The sequence below is a fragment of the Erinaceus europaeus genome, chromosome 6 (assembly GCF_950295315.1).
Source record: "Erinaceus europaeus chromosome 6, mEriEur2.1, whole genome shotgun sequence".
In the NCBI taxonomy this organism is placed as follows: Eukaryota; Metazoa; Chordata; class Mammalia; order Eulipotyphla; family Erinaceidae; genus Erinaceus; species Erinaceus europaeus.
Window position 1 is genome coordinate 26740988 of NC_080167.1, and position 18037 is coordinate 26759024.

At 36.8% G+C, this 18037-nt stretch overlaps 1 protein-coding gene across 1 annotated transcript in view; it reads left to right on the forward strand.

The window, feature by feature from the left end:
• The window catches only part of ERO1B (endoplasmic reticulum oxidoreductase 1 beta), an 81467-nt gene that overhangs the window by 50504 nt on the left and 12926 nt on the right, over positions 1-18037 (forward strand). Inside the window, exons 9-13 of the mRNA XM_060191943.1 lie at positions 4131-4142; positions 6299-6325; positions 14688-14780; positions 14905-15151; positions 17400-17469. Of these exons, the coding sequence (XP_060047926.1) occupies positions 4131-4142; positions 6299-6325; positions 14688-14780; positions 14905-15151; positions 17400-17469 (449 nt within the window). The remainder of the gene's footprint in view (positions 1-4130; positions 4143-6298; positions 6326-14687; positions 14781-14904; positions 15152-17399; positions 17470-18037) is intronic.

Sequence of the window (18037 nt, forward strand, 5' to 3'; positions counted from 1 at the left end):
AGTTGCTGGGTCATAGGGTAGGCCCACTCCTAGCATTCTGAGCATTCTTCAGAATGTTCTTCACAAGGTTTGCACCAATTTACATTCCCACGTGCAATGCAGGAGGGTTCCTTTATCCCCACATCTGCTCCAACGTTTATTGTTACTGCCCTTTCTAATTAAGACGTTCTCACAGAGTGAAATGGTATTTCATTATTGTCTTTATTTGCATTTCTCTTTTACTACTTTTACCTCATTGACTGAAATGTCTGAGAATATGAGGAAGATTCAGTATCTGATGGTAGAGGGGGGAATGATACCCAAACATCTGATACACGAAGATAGGAAACTATGCTTATGGACAACAGCTGTTTGAAAACCATGATTTATCCCAACAAAATCACTGGGAAATTTTGTTACTTATAAAGTTATCACTTGGGGAGTCAGGCAGTAGTACAGCAGGTTAAGCGTACATGGCATGAAGCACAAGGACCAGCCTAAGGATCCCGATTCAAGCCCCTGGCTCCCTACCAGTGGTGAAGCAGGTCTGTAGGTATCTTATTTTTCTCTCCCCCTCTGTCTTCCCCTCCTCTCTCCATTTCTCTCTATCATATCCAACAATGATGACATTAATAACAACAACAATAATAACCACAACAACAATAAAAAAGCAGGAGCAACAAAAGGGAAAATAAATAATTTTTTTTTCCTCCTCCAGGGTTATTGCTGGGCTCGGTGCCTGCACCATGAATCCACCGCTCCTGGAGGCCATTTTTTCCCCCTTTTGTTGCCCTTGTTGTAGCTTCATTGTGGTTATTATTATTGCCCTTGTTGACGCAATTCGTTGTTGGATAGGACAGAGAGAAATGGAGAGAGGAGGGGAAGACAGAGGGGGAGAGAAAGATAGACACCTGCAGACCTGTTTCACCACCTGTGAAGTGACTCCCCTGCAGGTGGGGAGCTGGGGGCTCTAACCAGGATCCTTACGCCGGTCCCTGCGCTTTGCACCACATGCGCTTAACCCACTGCGCCACCGCCCGACCCCCAATAAATAAATATTTTAAAAGTATCACTTGAGACAGAAAGAGACACAAGTTACAGCACCACTCCATTACCATTATAGTATGGGGATTAAACCTGGAACCTTGGCATCCAGGTTTAATGCTTTACCAGTTGAACTATTTCCCTGTCTACTACCTCGTAACTTTCTATTTTCAATTTAAGTGTTTTTATTACATGAAGTGTTTTTGTTTTTTTTCCCCTCCAGGGTTATTGAGAAGTTGTACCCCTCTTATCCTATGGTTTTGTCAATGTTTCCTTTTAATAAATAAAATAAAATAAGAAGCAATAGAGACTTATAAAGAGCATGTTTCTGGAAGATTTCCTCTCTTTTCTAAACAGTGCAGAATATTTTATAGAATATTTCAATATTATCTGTTATAGACTATTTTAATTTTAGTGTTATGTTTTGATAAAAAAAATTAGAGAAATATATAAAGGTATACTTACTTTCCATAAGATGAGACATTTTCCTACTCAATTTTTGAAGGCTAATTATAAATTTAGTGCCATTATTAAGTTGGGTAATTAAAATTCCCAAATTATTTGATTTCATGAACATGAATAAATTTAGTAGATAAAAGTTAAGAGAAAAAAGGAGTAAGGGAAGTGACCATATGTATTAATTATGAACTCCAGCGACCTTTGATTTTATTTATATTCTGATTTTGTTTAGTATATAATACATAAAGATCTCACACTCCTTATTATTTCTTTATTTATTTTCCCTTTTTGTTGCCTTTGGGGTTTTAACATTGTTGTGGTTATTGATGTCGTTGTTGTTGGATAGGACAGAGAGAAATGGGAGAGGAGGGGAAGACTGAGAAGGGAGAGAAAGATAGACACCTGCAGACCTGCTTCACCTCTTCTGAAGCGACTTCCCTGCAGGTGGGGAGCCAGGGCTCAAACCGGGATCCTTACGCCGGTCCTTGCTCTTTGCGCCACGTGCGCTGAACCTGTTGTGACACAGCCCAACTCCCTATTATTTCTCATAAGAAAACTTAAATTGGCCAGGCAGTAGCACACTTGGTTAAGCGCACATACTACAGTGTGCAAGGATCCAGGTTCAAACTCCTGGTCCCCACCTGCAGGGGGAAAACTTCACGAGTGGTAAAGCAGGACAACAGGTGTCTCTCTGTCTGTCTCTCTCTCTATTGCCCCCCCTCCCCTCTCAATCTCTATCCAATAATAAATGAAAAATTGAAAACTTAGTAGTAGGATGACTAAACACTGAGCATGGTATACTTAATAGTTTAACACATAGTATTCTTTTTTTTTTTTTTTTTTGTATTTCATTGGTATTTATTTATATCAAAGCACTACTCAGTTCTTGGCATGGTGTAGTGCTAGGGATTGAATGTGGGACCATGGAACCTTGAAAATATTTTGCAAAGCCGTTATGCTATTTTCCCATCAACCCACTGAATTTTTTTTAATTTTTATTTATAAAAAGGAAACATTGGGCGGAGGGTAGATAGCATAATGGTTATGCAAAGAGGCTCTCATGCCTGAGGTTCCAACATCCCAGGTTCAATCCCCTGCACCACCATAAGCCAGAACTGAACAGTGTTCTGGTAAAAAATAAATAAATAAAAATTAAAAATAAAATCAAAAAAAGAAAACACTGACAAAAATCATAGAATAAGAGGGGTACAACTCCACACAATTCCCACCACCAGAACTCCGTATCCCATCACCTCCCCTGATAGCTTTCCTATTCTTTATCCCTCTGGGAGCATAGACCAAGGAACATTATGGGGTGCAAAAGGTGGAAGGTTTGGCTTCTGTAATTGCTTCCCTGCTGAACATGGGCATTGACAGGTTGATCCATATTCCCAGCCTGCCTTTCTCTTTCCCTAGTAGGGTGGGGCTCTGGGGAAGCAGGGCTCCAGGACACATGGTGGGGTTGTCTGCCCAGGGAAGTCCGGTTGGCATCATGGTAGCATTTGGAACCTGGTGGCTGAAAGAAGAGTTAACATATAAAGCCAAAAAAAATGTTGACTAATCATGAACCTAAAGGCTGGAATAGTTAAGATGAAAATTGGGGGGTGGTCTCTATTTTGTAGATAGTTAGTAGGCCTATTTTAGTTACATTCCAAAGGGACCATGGCTATACTAGTGTTTGTTTGTTTGTTTGTTTGTTTTCTGAGCCTAACATCTGATATGCAGGTGGATCCAAGTTAGTGTGTGGAGATGATGTCATGGCTGGAAAAAGGGCCAGAAAGTGTGCAGTGAGTCAGTATATGCAGCAAGCAAGTAGAAAAACCTAAAAAGACACCATAAAGTTCATAATGAAATAGTGCCTATTTAGACTTAGATACTCTACTCTCCTACTTCCTATTACACTTCCCTCAGTCACTCCAAAGCTATCCTTATCAAAGTAAGGACTATAAAAGCTGAATAAGGGCAAGAGACTAGCATACTTTAACAATGACTCTTCAGTCACTATCAGGCCACCCCATCAGCTGGGGCCCTATTCTGGGAGTCCTGAGATTCCCAAACAGATATGATAGGCCTAGACCTCAAATAAATCTCTCTCTCCATTGTTACTGGTCATCTCTGTCAGGAACAACAAAATAGACCCTTTGTGGGCCCCCATAGGACCTTGCCCTCAACGTGGATCAACAACGGTAGAGAATGTTCCATCCTCCGAAGGGAGGCTGGACAACATACTCTATCTTCCACCTGAGGAAGATGGGTTCTGAAATTGGGGCAGCTTGGAACGTTCCTACTCATGACTACGGAATGTGAGCTCAGATCTACAGGGATGCAGAGGTCACATAGGCTCCTAAGCTGAATTTGGGCCCTGATCAGATCAAATCAATGGGGCTTATAGTCAACAATACTTATACCCCTTTCTCATATATGAGAACTACTCTCTTCCCTGATCCAGTATTCTTTTTCTTTACCAGAGCACTTCTCAGCTCTGGCTACTGGTGGTGTGGGGGATTGAAGCTGGAACCTCAGAGCCTCAGGCATGAGAGCCTTTTTGCATAATCGTTATGCTGTTTCTCACACCTACACATTATAATAAATACTGGAATATGAACTGCATATGTTGTTTTCTAAAATTCTATTACTTTCTTTTCCAGGGGAAGATGATGGTGAGTTAAAACTCCTGTGCTTTTGCTTCAAGTGTAGCAGTGTTAATGACGGATGTTAAATAAAATGTTCCTTCTGTTCGTCTTTCTCTATTAGACAAAAAAAAAAAAAAAAATTCAACCTATTTTTTCCAGAAAATAGCTACCAATGAATGGCAACTAAAACACATGAATATTATAATAACTAAAATTATCCTATATTCAAAAATATATAAAGACCTTTTAACTTAAATGTTTAGTATAAAGGCAAGAATTACATTCTGAGTTGCCCATTTTCTGATTATTGTAATCTGCTTGAAATGTATCAAAGTAATGAGAACTTACAATACCTTTACCAAATAATTTGTCCAATGACTATTCTGTCTTTGACTCTGAAATTTTTGGCACTGGTTTTTATTGTAACTTATTCTGATTGCTAATGATTTATCAATGTTACTATATAAGTTCCTGAATAAATATAGATCAAACTATGGCCAAAAAAAAAAACCCTAAAATGATTATTTAAAGTAGATGTTTACTTAAGCTTTGTTCAAGGACAGTGTGATTGGTGTTGCTCAGGAAAGAAAGATGTATAAAGCATGATGCTTTTACTCTGGGAACTGACAAATGTGGATATAATGACAGGCACTATGCATACATGATTTTTAAAAATATTTGTTTACTGTTTGTTTACTGGACAGACATAGAGTAATTGAGAGGGAAGGAAGAGACAGACATAGCTGCAGTGCTGCTCTACTAATCATGAAGCTTCCTCTTTGCAAGTGGGAACCAGGAGCTTGAACCTGGGTCCTTACACATTGTAACATGCTCATCCCCACATGGAGTGATTTTTTTTAAGTACTATATACATAGTATAAACAAAAGTTGATACGTAATTCTTTAGAGATGGAAAAAATTATCTTACTGAAATTGCCTACTAGAGAAGACATTTAAGATGAATTTTGAATAATAGGGCAGATTTAGATCAATAAAGTTGCATAGTATGTACCATTTAGAAGAAATAATATAAACCAAGAAACTGAGAGAGAAAAAAAAAAATCAAGCATGAGGCCCTATAAAAAAAAGTAGGAAAGATATAGGATTAGTTTAAATTGGAGAATTGATGCAAGATAGATTATTGAGGACCTTGGGAATAAAACTTTTTCTATTAGGAGGTGAAAGTTTCTAAATAAGTAAGATAATGATGAGTGGTCCTTAGTATGAGTATATACAAAAATGCTGAAGTCCATTGACTAAATACATTTGTGTTTTGCAAAATGAATGTGAAACCTCATTGGGAAAATTTTTATTTGCTTGTTTGTTTGTTTGTTTGTTTGTGAGAAAGACAGAGAAAGAACCATACATTACTCTGGCACATGTGTTGCCAGGGATCAAACTCAGGACCTCATGCTTGAGAGCCAAATGCTTTATCCAGTGTGCCACAGCCTGGACTACCGGAAAATAATTTCCTACCATCTATTGTACCCTAGACTCCTTGCTTGACTTATCTATATGTTGAGTTTCTTTGTATTATGCTTTAGTTGCTCAAGGAAAACAAAATATGGATAAGTGATTTAGAGAGTGCTTGAGCAATTTTGAGCTTCTTTAACTGTTTTTTTAATTCAAAAGAATATTAATGAACTAGAAATAGTTTTTATAACACTACTACACAGATAAATCGGGACCTTCTATCTTTAGTCATTAATTTTTCTGAAGAATCATTTTAAAAATTAAGAGTTTTAAAATACTAATTTTTATTATATCTTGGAACTTTCTAGTCTTAGATAATTGATGAAATATATCTATTTCTATAGGTTCAAGACAAGTAAGATAATTTGACTTTTATATTATAATTTACTGGGAATTTTTCCTGAAATTTAAGAGTGCAGTGATTGTCATAAAAATGAATTTAAGAATTCTAGTTAGATCTATGCAGTATTTTGACTTTTTTTTTTCTCAAAAGTATTATTAATCAAAAAAGAATATTCCCCAAAAGTGATTTGTTGGGACATTGTTTTCTGGAACCATATGTTTATTTTTACTTCAAATGAAGCAGTGGGTACTTCTAGAGATAGAAATAAGAAAATCTATCACAGGAAACATTTACAGGCATAATTAATTCTTATATATAAATGATGATTTTATTTTAACTCAGTTTTTTTGGTGTGGTTGTTTTTTAGGTGAATCATTCTACACATGGCTAGAAGGTAAACTTAATGCCTCCATTCTAAATTTATTGACTTCTTGTAAAAATATTGACTAATTTAATACATTTTTATACATTTTAGGATTCACTACCCTGACAGCTAAAATTGGTTTTGTTTGAAAGTTAGTACCATATTTTAAGTTACTGTATTTTGTAATAAAATAATAGACATTTTTATATTAGTCAAAAACTGGCATAACAAAAATTTACCAAACAGATAATATCATCTGTCCCCATCCAAAATTTTCTAGTAACCATTGTGTTAGTCTATTTTTTTTTTTAAGTAGATGCGTTCTTTTGGAAAGGAATTACTGTAGTGCAGAGGCTCAACCAAGATCTCATACATGAAAGGTGTGTGCTCTCTATTGGGTGAGCTATCTCCCAGTCCTGTATCCATATATTTTCTAGTGTCAAAAAATACACAGTGTTACTAATGGAATTCTGAAATGTTCTAGGACTTTAACAACTTCTGCTAATTACTGGATATATGATCCTTTTTAAAAATTTACCAAATTGCCATTAAGTAATGAAACCAACTTATAGAGAAACAAGTTGAATCATCTAGGAAAATGATATTTCACAGATAAAACCTTATAGGAACTCTGAAAAGATAAACTAATAGTTTGTTCTACTTTATTTTTGTTATTTGTCCATGTTGTGAACATGGTTTGGTTTGGCTTTTGGTGAACTGTGTGCATGTTTTGGTCATTAGTAGAGTGATGGACATGATTGATGTGTAGATACTGCTAAGAGTTTTTTTTTTTTTAATTTCTTTATTGGGGGATTAATGTTTCACAGTCGACAGTAAATACAATAGTTTGTACTTGCATAACATTTCTCAGTTTTCCAGACAACAATACAACCCCCACTAGGTCCTCTGCCATCCTGTTCCAGGACCTGAACTCCAGCCCCACCACCCCCACCCACCCCAGAGTCTTTTACTTTGGTGCAATACTCCAACTACAGTCCAAGTTCTTTCTCTCTCTGCCTATCTTTCTCATGAATAAATAAATAAACACTTTAAAAAGAAGAAAAAAAAAAACCTGACCCTCATGGCATTGAAGGATGCTTCAGTGCTGTGGTCCATCTTTCTCTCTCTCTTTCTCTCTCTCTCTGACAAAACAAGTAAACATTAAAAATAAGCTTTGTTCTATAGCTACAAGTTGTGGAAGTATTAAGTGGTTAGAGATTCTGCATATTAATAATGGAGAATGAGAATGAAATTTATGGGTAATATTATACTATGTCATCAGCCTTCTAGTACCCAGGGAAGTAGTTCAGTGATAAGAGCATGTGCCTTGGGTGTATGGGGTCCTGAGTGTTATCACTGTAGTTACATTAAAAACAGTCAGAAACAAAGTGAAGTTTACCTTTCAGTCTCAATGACAAAAAATATAGAATATCATAAATGGTGATATGATGCTCTATTTAGTCTCTTTCACTAAAAAAAAAAATCATTTCTCTGTATCCTCCTGATGGTGTTTCTGAATATTGACAATATTTCCAAAAATCATTTGTACTTTGTAGGCAGTGATTCAAATTCAGTTTCTTCATCTGAGATGAGAAAATGGCAATACTCATATAACTGAAGTTATTCTGAGTATAAATGAAACTTGTAAAAATAAGTATAGTGTTCAAATGCCAAATAATACTGTTATATCAGCCTTTTTATAAAAAACACTTTTTTTTAATTTAGAAAGGAGACATTAACAAAACCTTAGGATAGGAGGGGAAGAAACACTCTTAACACTGATGTCCTATAACTTGGTTTCTAGAAATGAACTTGAATGAAATTAAATCCAAAAGAGAAAGAAGAGAACTTTTTTTCTTAATTGAGGAGTTACATTTTGCTCTTTATTATTCAAAGTAGAAGTTGGTGAATTTTGCCTATGTACATCAGCATTTGCAAATACAAATTAGGGTCTGAGTGAAGGCTTCCGCTCCTAGAGCAGTAATTAGAGTAATCAGGCCCTATCATCAGACTACAGAGTGAGAAATTCTAGCAATTTCCTGCTAGAATTGCATTTCTTGTTGGCACACTTGTTGGCTAGCATTGCATTTCTTGTTGGCACACTCAGTGGGTACATCTTTTATAATTATCATTTTTCTTGAAGTTATATAATTATCACAGTTTGTAGAAGTCTGTTTCCTCACAGTGCACATTCCTAACTCGCCACCCATTTTTACCAGTAAGGTAAGAGTTTGTTAGCTCTAACAACTTTCTTTTCTTTCTTTTTTTTTTTTTTCCCTCCAGGGTTATTGCTGGGCTCATTACCCACACCATGAATCCACCAATCCTGGAGGCCATTTTTTCCCCCTTTTGTTGCCCTTGTTGTAGCCTCGTGGTTATTATTATTACCGTTGTTGATGTTGTTCGTTGTTGGATAGGACAGAGAGAAATGGTGAGAGGAGGGGAAGACACAGAGGGGGAGAGGAACATAGACACCTGCAGACCTGCTTCACTGCCCGTGAAGCGACTCCTCTGCAGGTGGGGAGCCTGGGGCTCGAACCGGGATCCTTATGCCAGTCCTTGCGCTTTGCGCCACGTGTGCTTAACCCACTGCGGCACCGCCCGACCCCCTACTCTAAAAACTTTCTTTCATATCTCTAAAGACACAGCTCACTTACATTTAGCATGTAACCTTTGTTAACTCTTCACTCTTTCAGATTTTTATTAAAGACTGTAAAATTAGCATAGTGTGGTGTATTGCTCCAAAGTAAAGGACTCTGGGTAGGGAGAGTGTTTAAGTCCTAGAACATGATGGCAGAGGAGGACCTAGATGGGGGTTAGACTGTTATGTGGAAAACTGAAAAGTATTACACATGTACAAACTACTGTATTTTACTATTAACTATAAACCTTTTATCCTTCCAATAAAGGAAGAAAGTTAGTATATTTATAAAAAGAAAACAAAACCATAGGTAAGAGGGGTACAACTCCACTCAATTCCCACCATCAGAACTTCATATCTCATCCTCTCTCCATAGCTTTCCTATTCTTTAACCCTCTGGGAGTATGAACCCAAGATCATTGTGAGATGCAGAAGGTGGAAGGTCTGGCTTCTGTAGTTGCTTCCCCAGTGAACATGGCATTGACAGGTTGATCCAAACTCCCAGCCTGCCTCTCTTTTTTCCTAGTGGGGTGGGACTCTGGGGACTCAGAGCTCCAGGACACACTGGTGGGGTTGTCTGTCCATTAAAATAAAAAAAGGAGGAGGGAGAGAAGGAGGAGGAAGAGGAAGAGGAAGAAAAGGAGGAAGAGGAAGAAGAGGAGGAAGAGGAAGAAGAGGAGGAGAAAGAGGAAGAAGGGGAGGAGGAAGAGGAGGAGGAGGAGGAAGAATGAAATAAAATAACATGTCCATCAAAAAAATTTTAGTATAGTGCTTCAGTGGTACAGAAACATATATAGCCAGTCTCAATAAATACATATTTTATTACAAAAAATTTATTGGCTTTGCAAATTAATACTGCCTGCTAGTTTTTCATGTCTCATTTAAAAATGGCATATTGATTTTCATGATTTCAACTTGACAATTTTTCCTTCTCTGGTCTTCAGAAATTTTACTGGATATAAATATAAAGTCAGTAATTTTTTTCTTCAATTTATTCACATTGTTTCTAGAGCAGGCTACTGTAAATATTCAAAATTAGCTGTATGTTTTCAGGAGTCATATAATTTTAGGAGGAAGCTGCAAAGTGAAAATTACCTTTCAGTCTCCACCCGTGACAAAAAATTCTTAGCAAGAATTCCAAATTAGGGAGTAAGATCTTAAAATGATTTATCCTAATAGAAGCTACTTACTTCATAGTCACCTCTTATGGACTATAGCAGAAAGTACACTGAAGATCTAAAAATACTTTTGAAAACTTACAATATAATCCACATACCAATATAACTCAAAACTTCTCTCAGTTTAAATATGAGGTTATTTCTCAGTTCCTACTTATTTAAGGTAGTTTCCACACTTTTTAATATTTTCTTTTCAAAATTCCTCTCAAGATTGTTTTCTAAAACTTGTTCTATGCAGACTGGAAGAAAATTCATAATAAAATTTTCCCTCTTAATATTTCTTAAATTTGGTGATATTGCATTACTGTATTATGTTTGATGAATTAATTATACTCACAAAGCACATTATTCTTTTTTCTCTGTTCTATTGTATTTAGTAAGTTATTAGTAGTTTACAAGATTATAAGATTACAGAGGTATAATTCCATACCACACCCACCACCAAAATGCTGTGTTCCCCACCCCACCCACAGCAAAGCTACTATAGTTCTCACAAAGTCTTAAAGGCATTTTGGCTGCTTTTCCCCTCTAAGTTCATGTTTCAGTTCTCTACATTCTTAGAATAAGAGAAGAAAATTTGAAATAAAGATATGTGTAGGATATAGTAGAATTACCTTGACTTTTGTCTTTTGTTTACTTGTTTTATTTTCTATTTCAATCACATTGAATGTATGTTAATATTTTACATATTTCCTGAAAATTACTTCTTTTTTTCTTTTAACCTCTGTTTTGAGCAAAAGCCTGTGTAGACTAAGGCTACTTAAAATAATTTTCCGTGGTCCAGAAGATGGTGCAGTGGATAAAGTGTTATACTCTCAAGCATAAGGTCCCGAGTTCAGTCCCCAGCAACACATGTACCAGGGTGATGTCAGGTTCTTTCTCTCTCCTGCTACCTTTCTCATTAATAAATAAGTAAAATCTTTAAAAAATAATAATAATTTTCCAACACATTCTCAAGCATCATATAATATTCTACCCACATAGTTAATGCTAATTAATCAACATATATTTACTAGTTTAAATTCCTGGATGTTTGTCCAAGTTTAGGCTCTTTACAACATATAGTTGAATATAATTATAAAATTCCAGAATGGAGAATTTAAAAGACACAATAAAGATTTCAAGGAAGAAGGAGTACAGAATTTAATCATCTTCCTTCACTATTAAGGAAAATTCAAGTAAGAACATTTAAAGCATAGAAAAGGATAAATATTCATTCTTAAGTCAAAGCAATGAGTTTATAAATACATTTTGTCTTGGTAAATTCTTAAGCTTAAACCATGAAAAATCTGTACCTTTTTCAGTAACATGGCAACTTGCCAAGTATGTTCATACTATTTGAACCTCCAGTATCCCAAACCTTTCCTATGATGTCTGAATTACTATATATAGTTCAGTCATTATGAAGTCAGAATCTTAATTTATCATCTTGTGAATTTTTATCTGATTACTTTATATTATTCCTTGATTTAATTTTTAATTTTTTTCCACCTCCAGGGTTATCCTTGGTGCTTAGTGCCAGCAATGTGAATCCACTGCTCCTGGAGACCATTTTCCATTTTATCGGATAAGACAGAGAGAAATTGAGAGTGGAGGTGGAGAAACATAGACACCTGCAGACCTGCTTGTGAAGCATTCCCCCTGCAGGTGGAGAACCAGGGGTTCAAATTGGGTCCTTATGCAAGTCCTTTTGCTTCATACTATGTGTGCTTAACCCAGTGCACCACTGCCCAGCCCCAAATTTCTTTTATAGACTTATTTACTCATCTAGTAAGAGAGAGAAGGAATCAGGATATCACTCCAGCACAGAATATGTGATGCTGGTGATTAAACTTGGGGGACCTCTCACTTTCAAGTCCTGTACTCTACCACTAAGCCAACTTCCCAACTTCTTCATGTCCCTGAATCATAACTTTTTAGAAGAACTTTATCATTTATTTTTTATTTATAAAATGGAAATATTGACAAGACTATAGAATAAGAGGGGAACATTTCCACACGGTTCCCACCACAATTGGAAATCTATATTCAATCCCCTCCCTTGATAGCTTACTATTCTTTATCCCTCTGGGAGTCTGGACCTAGGATCATTATGGAGTGCAGAAGGTGGGAGGTCTGGCTTCTGTAATTGTTTCCCCACTAAAAATGGATGTTGGCAAGTTGATCCATGCTCCAAATCTTTCTCTTTCCTTAATGGGGCAGGGGTCTGGGGAGGCAGAGCTGCAGGACACATTGATAGGGTCATCTGCCCAAGTAAGTCAGGTTGGTATCATGGTAGCATCTGGAACCTGGTGGCTGAAGAAGAGTTAAGATATAAAGCAGGGGCCAGGTGGTGGTGCACCTGGTTAAGTGCACACATTGCTGTGCACAGGGACCCAGGTTCAAGCCCCTGATCACCAACTACAGGGGGAAAGCTTCACTAGTGGTGAAGCAGGGCTGTAGGTCGGCATCTCTCTCTCTCTCTCTCTCTCCCTCTCCCTATTTCTCTCTTTGTCCAATAATAAGTAAATAGAGATTTAAAATATTTTTCTAAAAAACTTGCTAGAATTAGAGCTTGGGACTGCACTCTGAGCAGCGCTTTAGCTGTGTGTGTAGTCACTGGCAGGCGAATAAAAAATAATAATCACCTTATATTTAAAAAAGATATAAAGTAGGACAAATTGTTGACTAGTCATGAGCCTAAAGGCAAGAATATTGCAGGTGAAGATTTGGGGTCTCCGTTTTGGAAAAAGCTAGTAGGTTTATTTTAGGTATATTCTAAGGGGTCCATGGCTTTACTAGTTTTTGCCTGAGCCTGACATCTGATATGCAAGTGGACCCAAGTTATTGTCTGGGGAGATAGTGTCATAGTTGGAAAAAGGACTAGAAAACTGGATCAAGGAAGAGAATATCTCCCAAATATGGGGAAAGTGTATAAATGTTAACTGAGGACTTTATTATTTAATAAGAGGGACCATAGCTCTGCTCAGCTCTGACTTTTTTGGGGTCTCAGAGCCTCAGGCATAAATATTTTATGTAACCATTATGGTATCTCCTCATCCCTGAATTCTAACTTTTAAAATAAGTTTATGCATTGAATCTTCTTATATAATAGAACATTTTATTTGAGTTATAACTGAAAAAACTAGTCTCAGGTATATGCAGTGTAATGATTCAAAATTACATGTATTTTGTTTGATTACCTTGAAGATTAGTCACAATAGTTAATGAAATTTTTCTTGCAGTGAGAACTCTTCAGATCTACCTTTTTAGCAACTTTCAAACATTCAGGGTTATTATTAGCTATAGTCTCCATGCTATACATTATGTCCCTGTTACTTATTTTGTAACTATAAGTTTATTCCTATAACTTTTGTTTTATTTTAAGGAATTCACATATATATGAGATCATAAAATATTTTCTAATGTTGTCTAGCATAGTCATCTTATGTTCATCCACATTATCATCAATGACAGGATACTTTATGGCCAAATAATACTCCATTGTGGTTTATGTATATGTATATACACTTACATTTTCTTTATATATTCATCTGCTAGTGAACACTTAGATATCTGTTTTTACCACCTGGTTATTATAAATAAAGATACAATGGACATCAGTATAATGTATATATTTTTAGTTTAATATTCGCATTTTCCTCAAATAAAATACCTAGGAATAGAATTATTTAGTGGGGTTTTTTGTTGTTGTTGTTGTTTTTGCTTTTTACCAGAGCATTGGCAAACGCTAGAAGAAGAATCAGAGCATTGATCAGCTCTGGTTTATGGTGGCAGGGGATTGAACCTGGGACTTCCGGAGCCTCAGGCATGAGGATCTTTTAGCATAACCATTATGCTATCTACCCCTGCCCTATTTTTTAAATTTTTATTAGTGATTTAATATTGATTTACAAGATTTTGAGATAACGGGTATAATTGCATTTGATTCCCACTGCCAGAGCTCTGCCTCCCCTTTCTCTCCATCAGAAGAATATGCAGTAATTTTCCCAAAGTCACAGGCATGGATTGACTATTATTTCTGTAATTATCTACTTATATATATTTGCCCATTTTGTCTATGGTCCTGCCTTTTCTTCCTTTCTAAGTCACACCTAACACTTGTTACTACTTCCAATTGTCCTTCCTTTTTTCCTCTTCTCTCTTCGGGTCCCAATGGAATAGAAGTTCAAAGTCCTCTGGTCATCCTCCCTTAACATTTCCTCCCCTTGAGAGGTATGGACCAAAATTCTCTATGGGGTTCAGGAGGTGGGAGTTCTTACTTTTGTAATTGCTTCTCTGCTGGATATTGGTGGTTCTATGTTTAATTTTTGGTATCTTCCATACTGTTTTCCATACTGACAGCAGTAATGTATAGTCTCACTAGCCATGCACAAATGTTCCCTTTTCTCCACATCCTAGCCAACACTTGTTATTTCTTGTCTATTTTATAATAGCTATTCAACCATATGTATGGTAATATCTCATTTGGGCTTTGATTTACAAGTTCCTGATTAGTGTTGGTGAGCATGAGCATCTTTATGAATTTTTGTGATTCAGTGTTTAATTTCTTTTTCAATATTTTTCTGAATAGGTTTATGTCTGGAGAAAAGAGTCTTCTATAAACTCATATCAGGACTTCATGCTAGTATCAATATACATCTGTGTGCAAATTATCTTTTGGAAGGTAATCATAGTTTAGTAGAGATTTTGTTTTCTAAAATATAAAATTTTGGAGTGATATATTTTCTTGTTCAAGAAAAAAAATCTACTTATTAAAAATTTTTTTTTCTCTTTCTCTCTCTCTTTAGAAACTTGGGGTAAACCTAGTTGGGGACCTAATATCAAAGAATTTAAACGGCGCTTCGACCCAGTGGAAACCAAGGGAGAAGGTCCAAGAAGACTAAAAAATCTGTACTTTTTATACTTAATTGAGCTCAGAGCTTTATCTAAGGTGGCCCCATATTTTGAGCGCTCAGTAGTCGATTTATACACTGGGAATGTAGAAGATGATGCTGACACAAAAAACCTTCTACTAAATATCTTTCAAGATACAAAGTAAGAATTCATTCTCAGTGACTTGAAATTCTCTGCTCTATTTTATTGAGGTGATGCTTAAAATACAACAGAAACTGGCTCCTAAAAGTAATTAGAAAAAAGGTAAAACTAGGATGGAGTAGAAGAAACAGTAAAACAGGAGCATTTAAAGTTTTTCTAAAATTGATTACTAGAGGGCATATATCAAGTTTTGTTGTAATTTTACATTTGAGAATAGGTTTTATTTAAAGATATACTTTACTTTTATGTAGTATCAAAATTGAATGCTTAAGTATTTTCTCTGGTATTTGTGTTCTCCCCATTCTATTTAAATTAAGCTGGCATCATTTACTGTACCATCCTTCACATAGATACTTAGGAAATATTGACTTTACCTTCTAGAAAATAAACAATAAAAAAATTCTTGGTCTATAAAACTTTAAGAGCTGGTTGTTAAAATGCACATGGATAGGGGCTAAGGAGGTAGCATAATGGTTACGCAAAATGCACATGGAGTAAATTGAGTTTAGAATTATTTAAATTATGCATTAAATTATAATATGTTTTTAAAAGTTGAGGATGGGGGGTCGGGCGGTGGCGCAGTGGGTTAAGCGCATGTGGCGCAAAGCGCAGGGACCGGAGTAAGGATCCCGGTTCGAGCCCCCGGCTCCCCACCTGCAGGGGAGTCGCTTCACAGGCGGTGAAGCAGGTCTGCAGGTGTCTATCTTTCTCTCCCCTTCTCTGTCTTCCCCTCTTCTCTCCATTTCTCTCTGTCCTATCCAACAACGAATTGCGTCAACAAGGGCAATAATAATAACCACAATGAAGCTACAACAAGGGCAACAAAAGGGGGAAAAAATGGCCTCCAGGAGCGGTGGATTCATGGTGCAGGCACCGAGCCCAGCAATAACCCTGGAGGAGGAAAAAAAAAAAAAGTTGAGGATGTTGGATATTTTTACATAAAATTTTAGTTAGCTTTTAGATTGCTTTTATCATGAAATTCCTTTAAAATTTAGTTTTATAAATCTCACAGCTATCTGTATCTGTATTCATCTGTATTTTGCTTTAGTCTTTTTTTAAAAAAAATTATTGATTTAATAATGACCAACAAGACCACAGGATAAGAAGGGTACGGTTCCACACAGTTCCCAACACCAGAGTTCCATATCCCATCGCCTCCATTGGAAGCTTTCCTAGTTTTTATCCCTCTTGTGAGTATGGACCCAGGATCATTATGGGGTACAGGAGGTGGAAGGTCTGGCTTCTATAATTGCTTCTCTGCTAGATGTGGGCTTTGGCAGATGAATCCATGCTCCTAGACTGTCTCTATCTTTCCCTAGTGGGTTGGGGGGCTGGAGAGGCACATCAGTGAGGTTTTCCATCCAGTGAAGTCAGGTTGGCCTCATGGTAGCACTGCAAGCTGGCGTCTGAAAAAGCATTAAGATAGAAGGAAGAACAAATTGTTTGATAATCAGGAACCTAAAGGCAATACTGTAGCAGATGAGATTTGGGGGTCTCCATTTTGGTAAAAGCTAGTAGGTATATTTTAGGTATATTAACAAGGGGCCCATGACTTTACTAATTTTTGCCTGAGCCTAACAGCTAACATGCAGGTAGGCCAAAGGCACTGTCTGGGGAAAACAGTGTCAGAGCTGTAAATAGAACTGGAAACCTGAATGAAGGAAAAGAGTAGCTCCCATTATGGGGAAAAGTATACAAATATTGTTCATTGTAAACCCCATCTATTTGATCTGGGGCTCATATTCAGCACAGGAGCCTGTGCAACCTCTGCGTCCCTGCATGTCTGAGCTCGGATTCTGTGGTTACAGATAGGCACATTCTAGGCTGCACTCTTTGCAGGACCTTCTTCCTTGAATGGCAGAGTTTGTTGACCCAACCTCCCTTCTGAGAATGGGGCAGTCCCTACCAATGTTGACCCACATTGAGGGCAAGGTCCTGTAGAGGCCCACAGGAGGGTCCACTATGTTATTCCTGATGGAGACGATCAGCAACAGTGGAGAGAGGGATCTGCTAGAGGTCTAGTCCCATCAGGTCTACATAGGAGTCCCAGGATTTTCTATATACAAAAACTGTTTGCCCACCTTCCTATATCACTAAACCTTAAACATGAGTGAATATTGAACTTTATATTTGTATTTTATGTTTATATTTTTATATTTGTAGGGATAAGAAATAGATAAAATAGAAGAATTCATATATAGTACTTGAATGTTAACCTGTAATTTAATTAATGCTTTTATTTCACCAGGTCCTTTCCTATGCACTTTGATGAGAAATCCATGTTTGCAGGTGACAAAAAGGGGGCCAAATCATTAAAGGTAAAGTGATTTTGAATATGACAGAGGGTAGAGAGCACTTAATGTTTGTTTTAATCCTGACCTCTAAGCTTTTCTCTAGCTATTACTTCTGTTCTACATGTTGAATTAGCCTGAATGGATTTTTCTACCAGTTATGCAAAAGAATCTTATTAACTTCTCTATTATTTTCACCTTTCTAATTTTACACTTGCATAGCAAAATATTAGTCATTACTATGGCTAATAAATACTGCTTTTCTTTTTAAATTGTCACCAGTTACTGGCTGAGCTTCACTGACAGGAGACAGACGACCCGGGACTCATGGCTGGGTTGTACACAGTATCTCTTTATTCATGCAGGACACAGCACAATCTAAGCCGAGCTAAGCTAAACTAAAACTAACATACTTGCCAAGTAGGGTGTAAACAGGATGTGACGTAGAGAGGGTGGAGAGAAAAGTGACTGGTGAACATCAGGGTGTGACAAGGAGAGGGGGCGGAGCAGGTGAGAATTCTACCACTGAACCACCAATGCCCTGGAGGGAAGGTGGTGCTTTATGTAAATGTAAAAATGATTTATGTAAATAGAC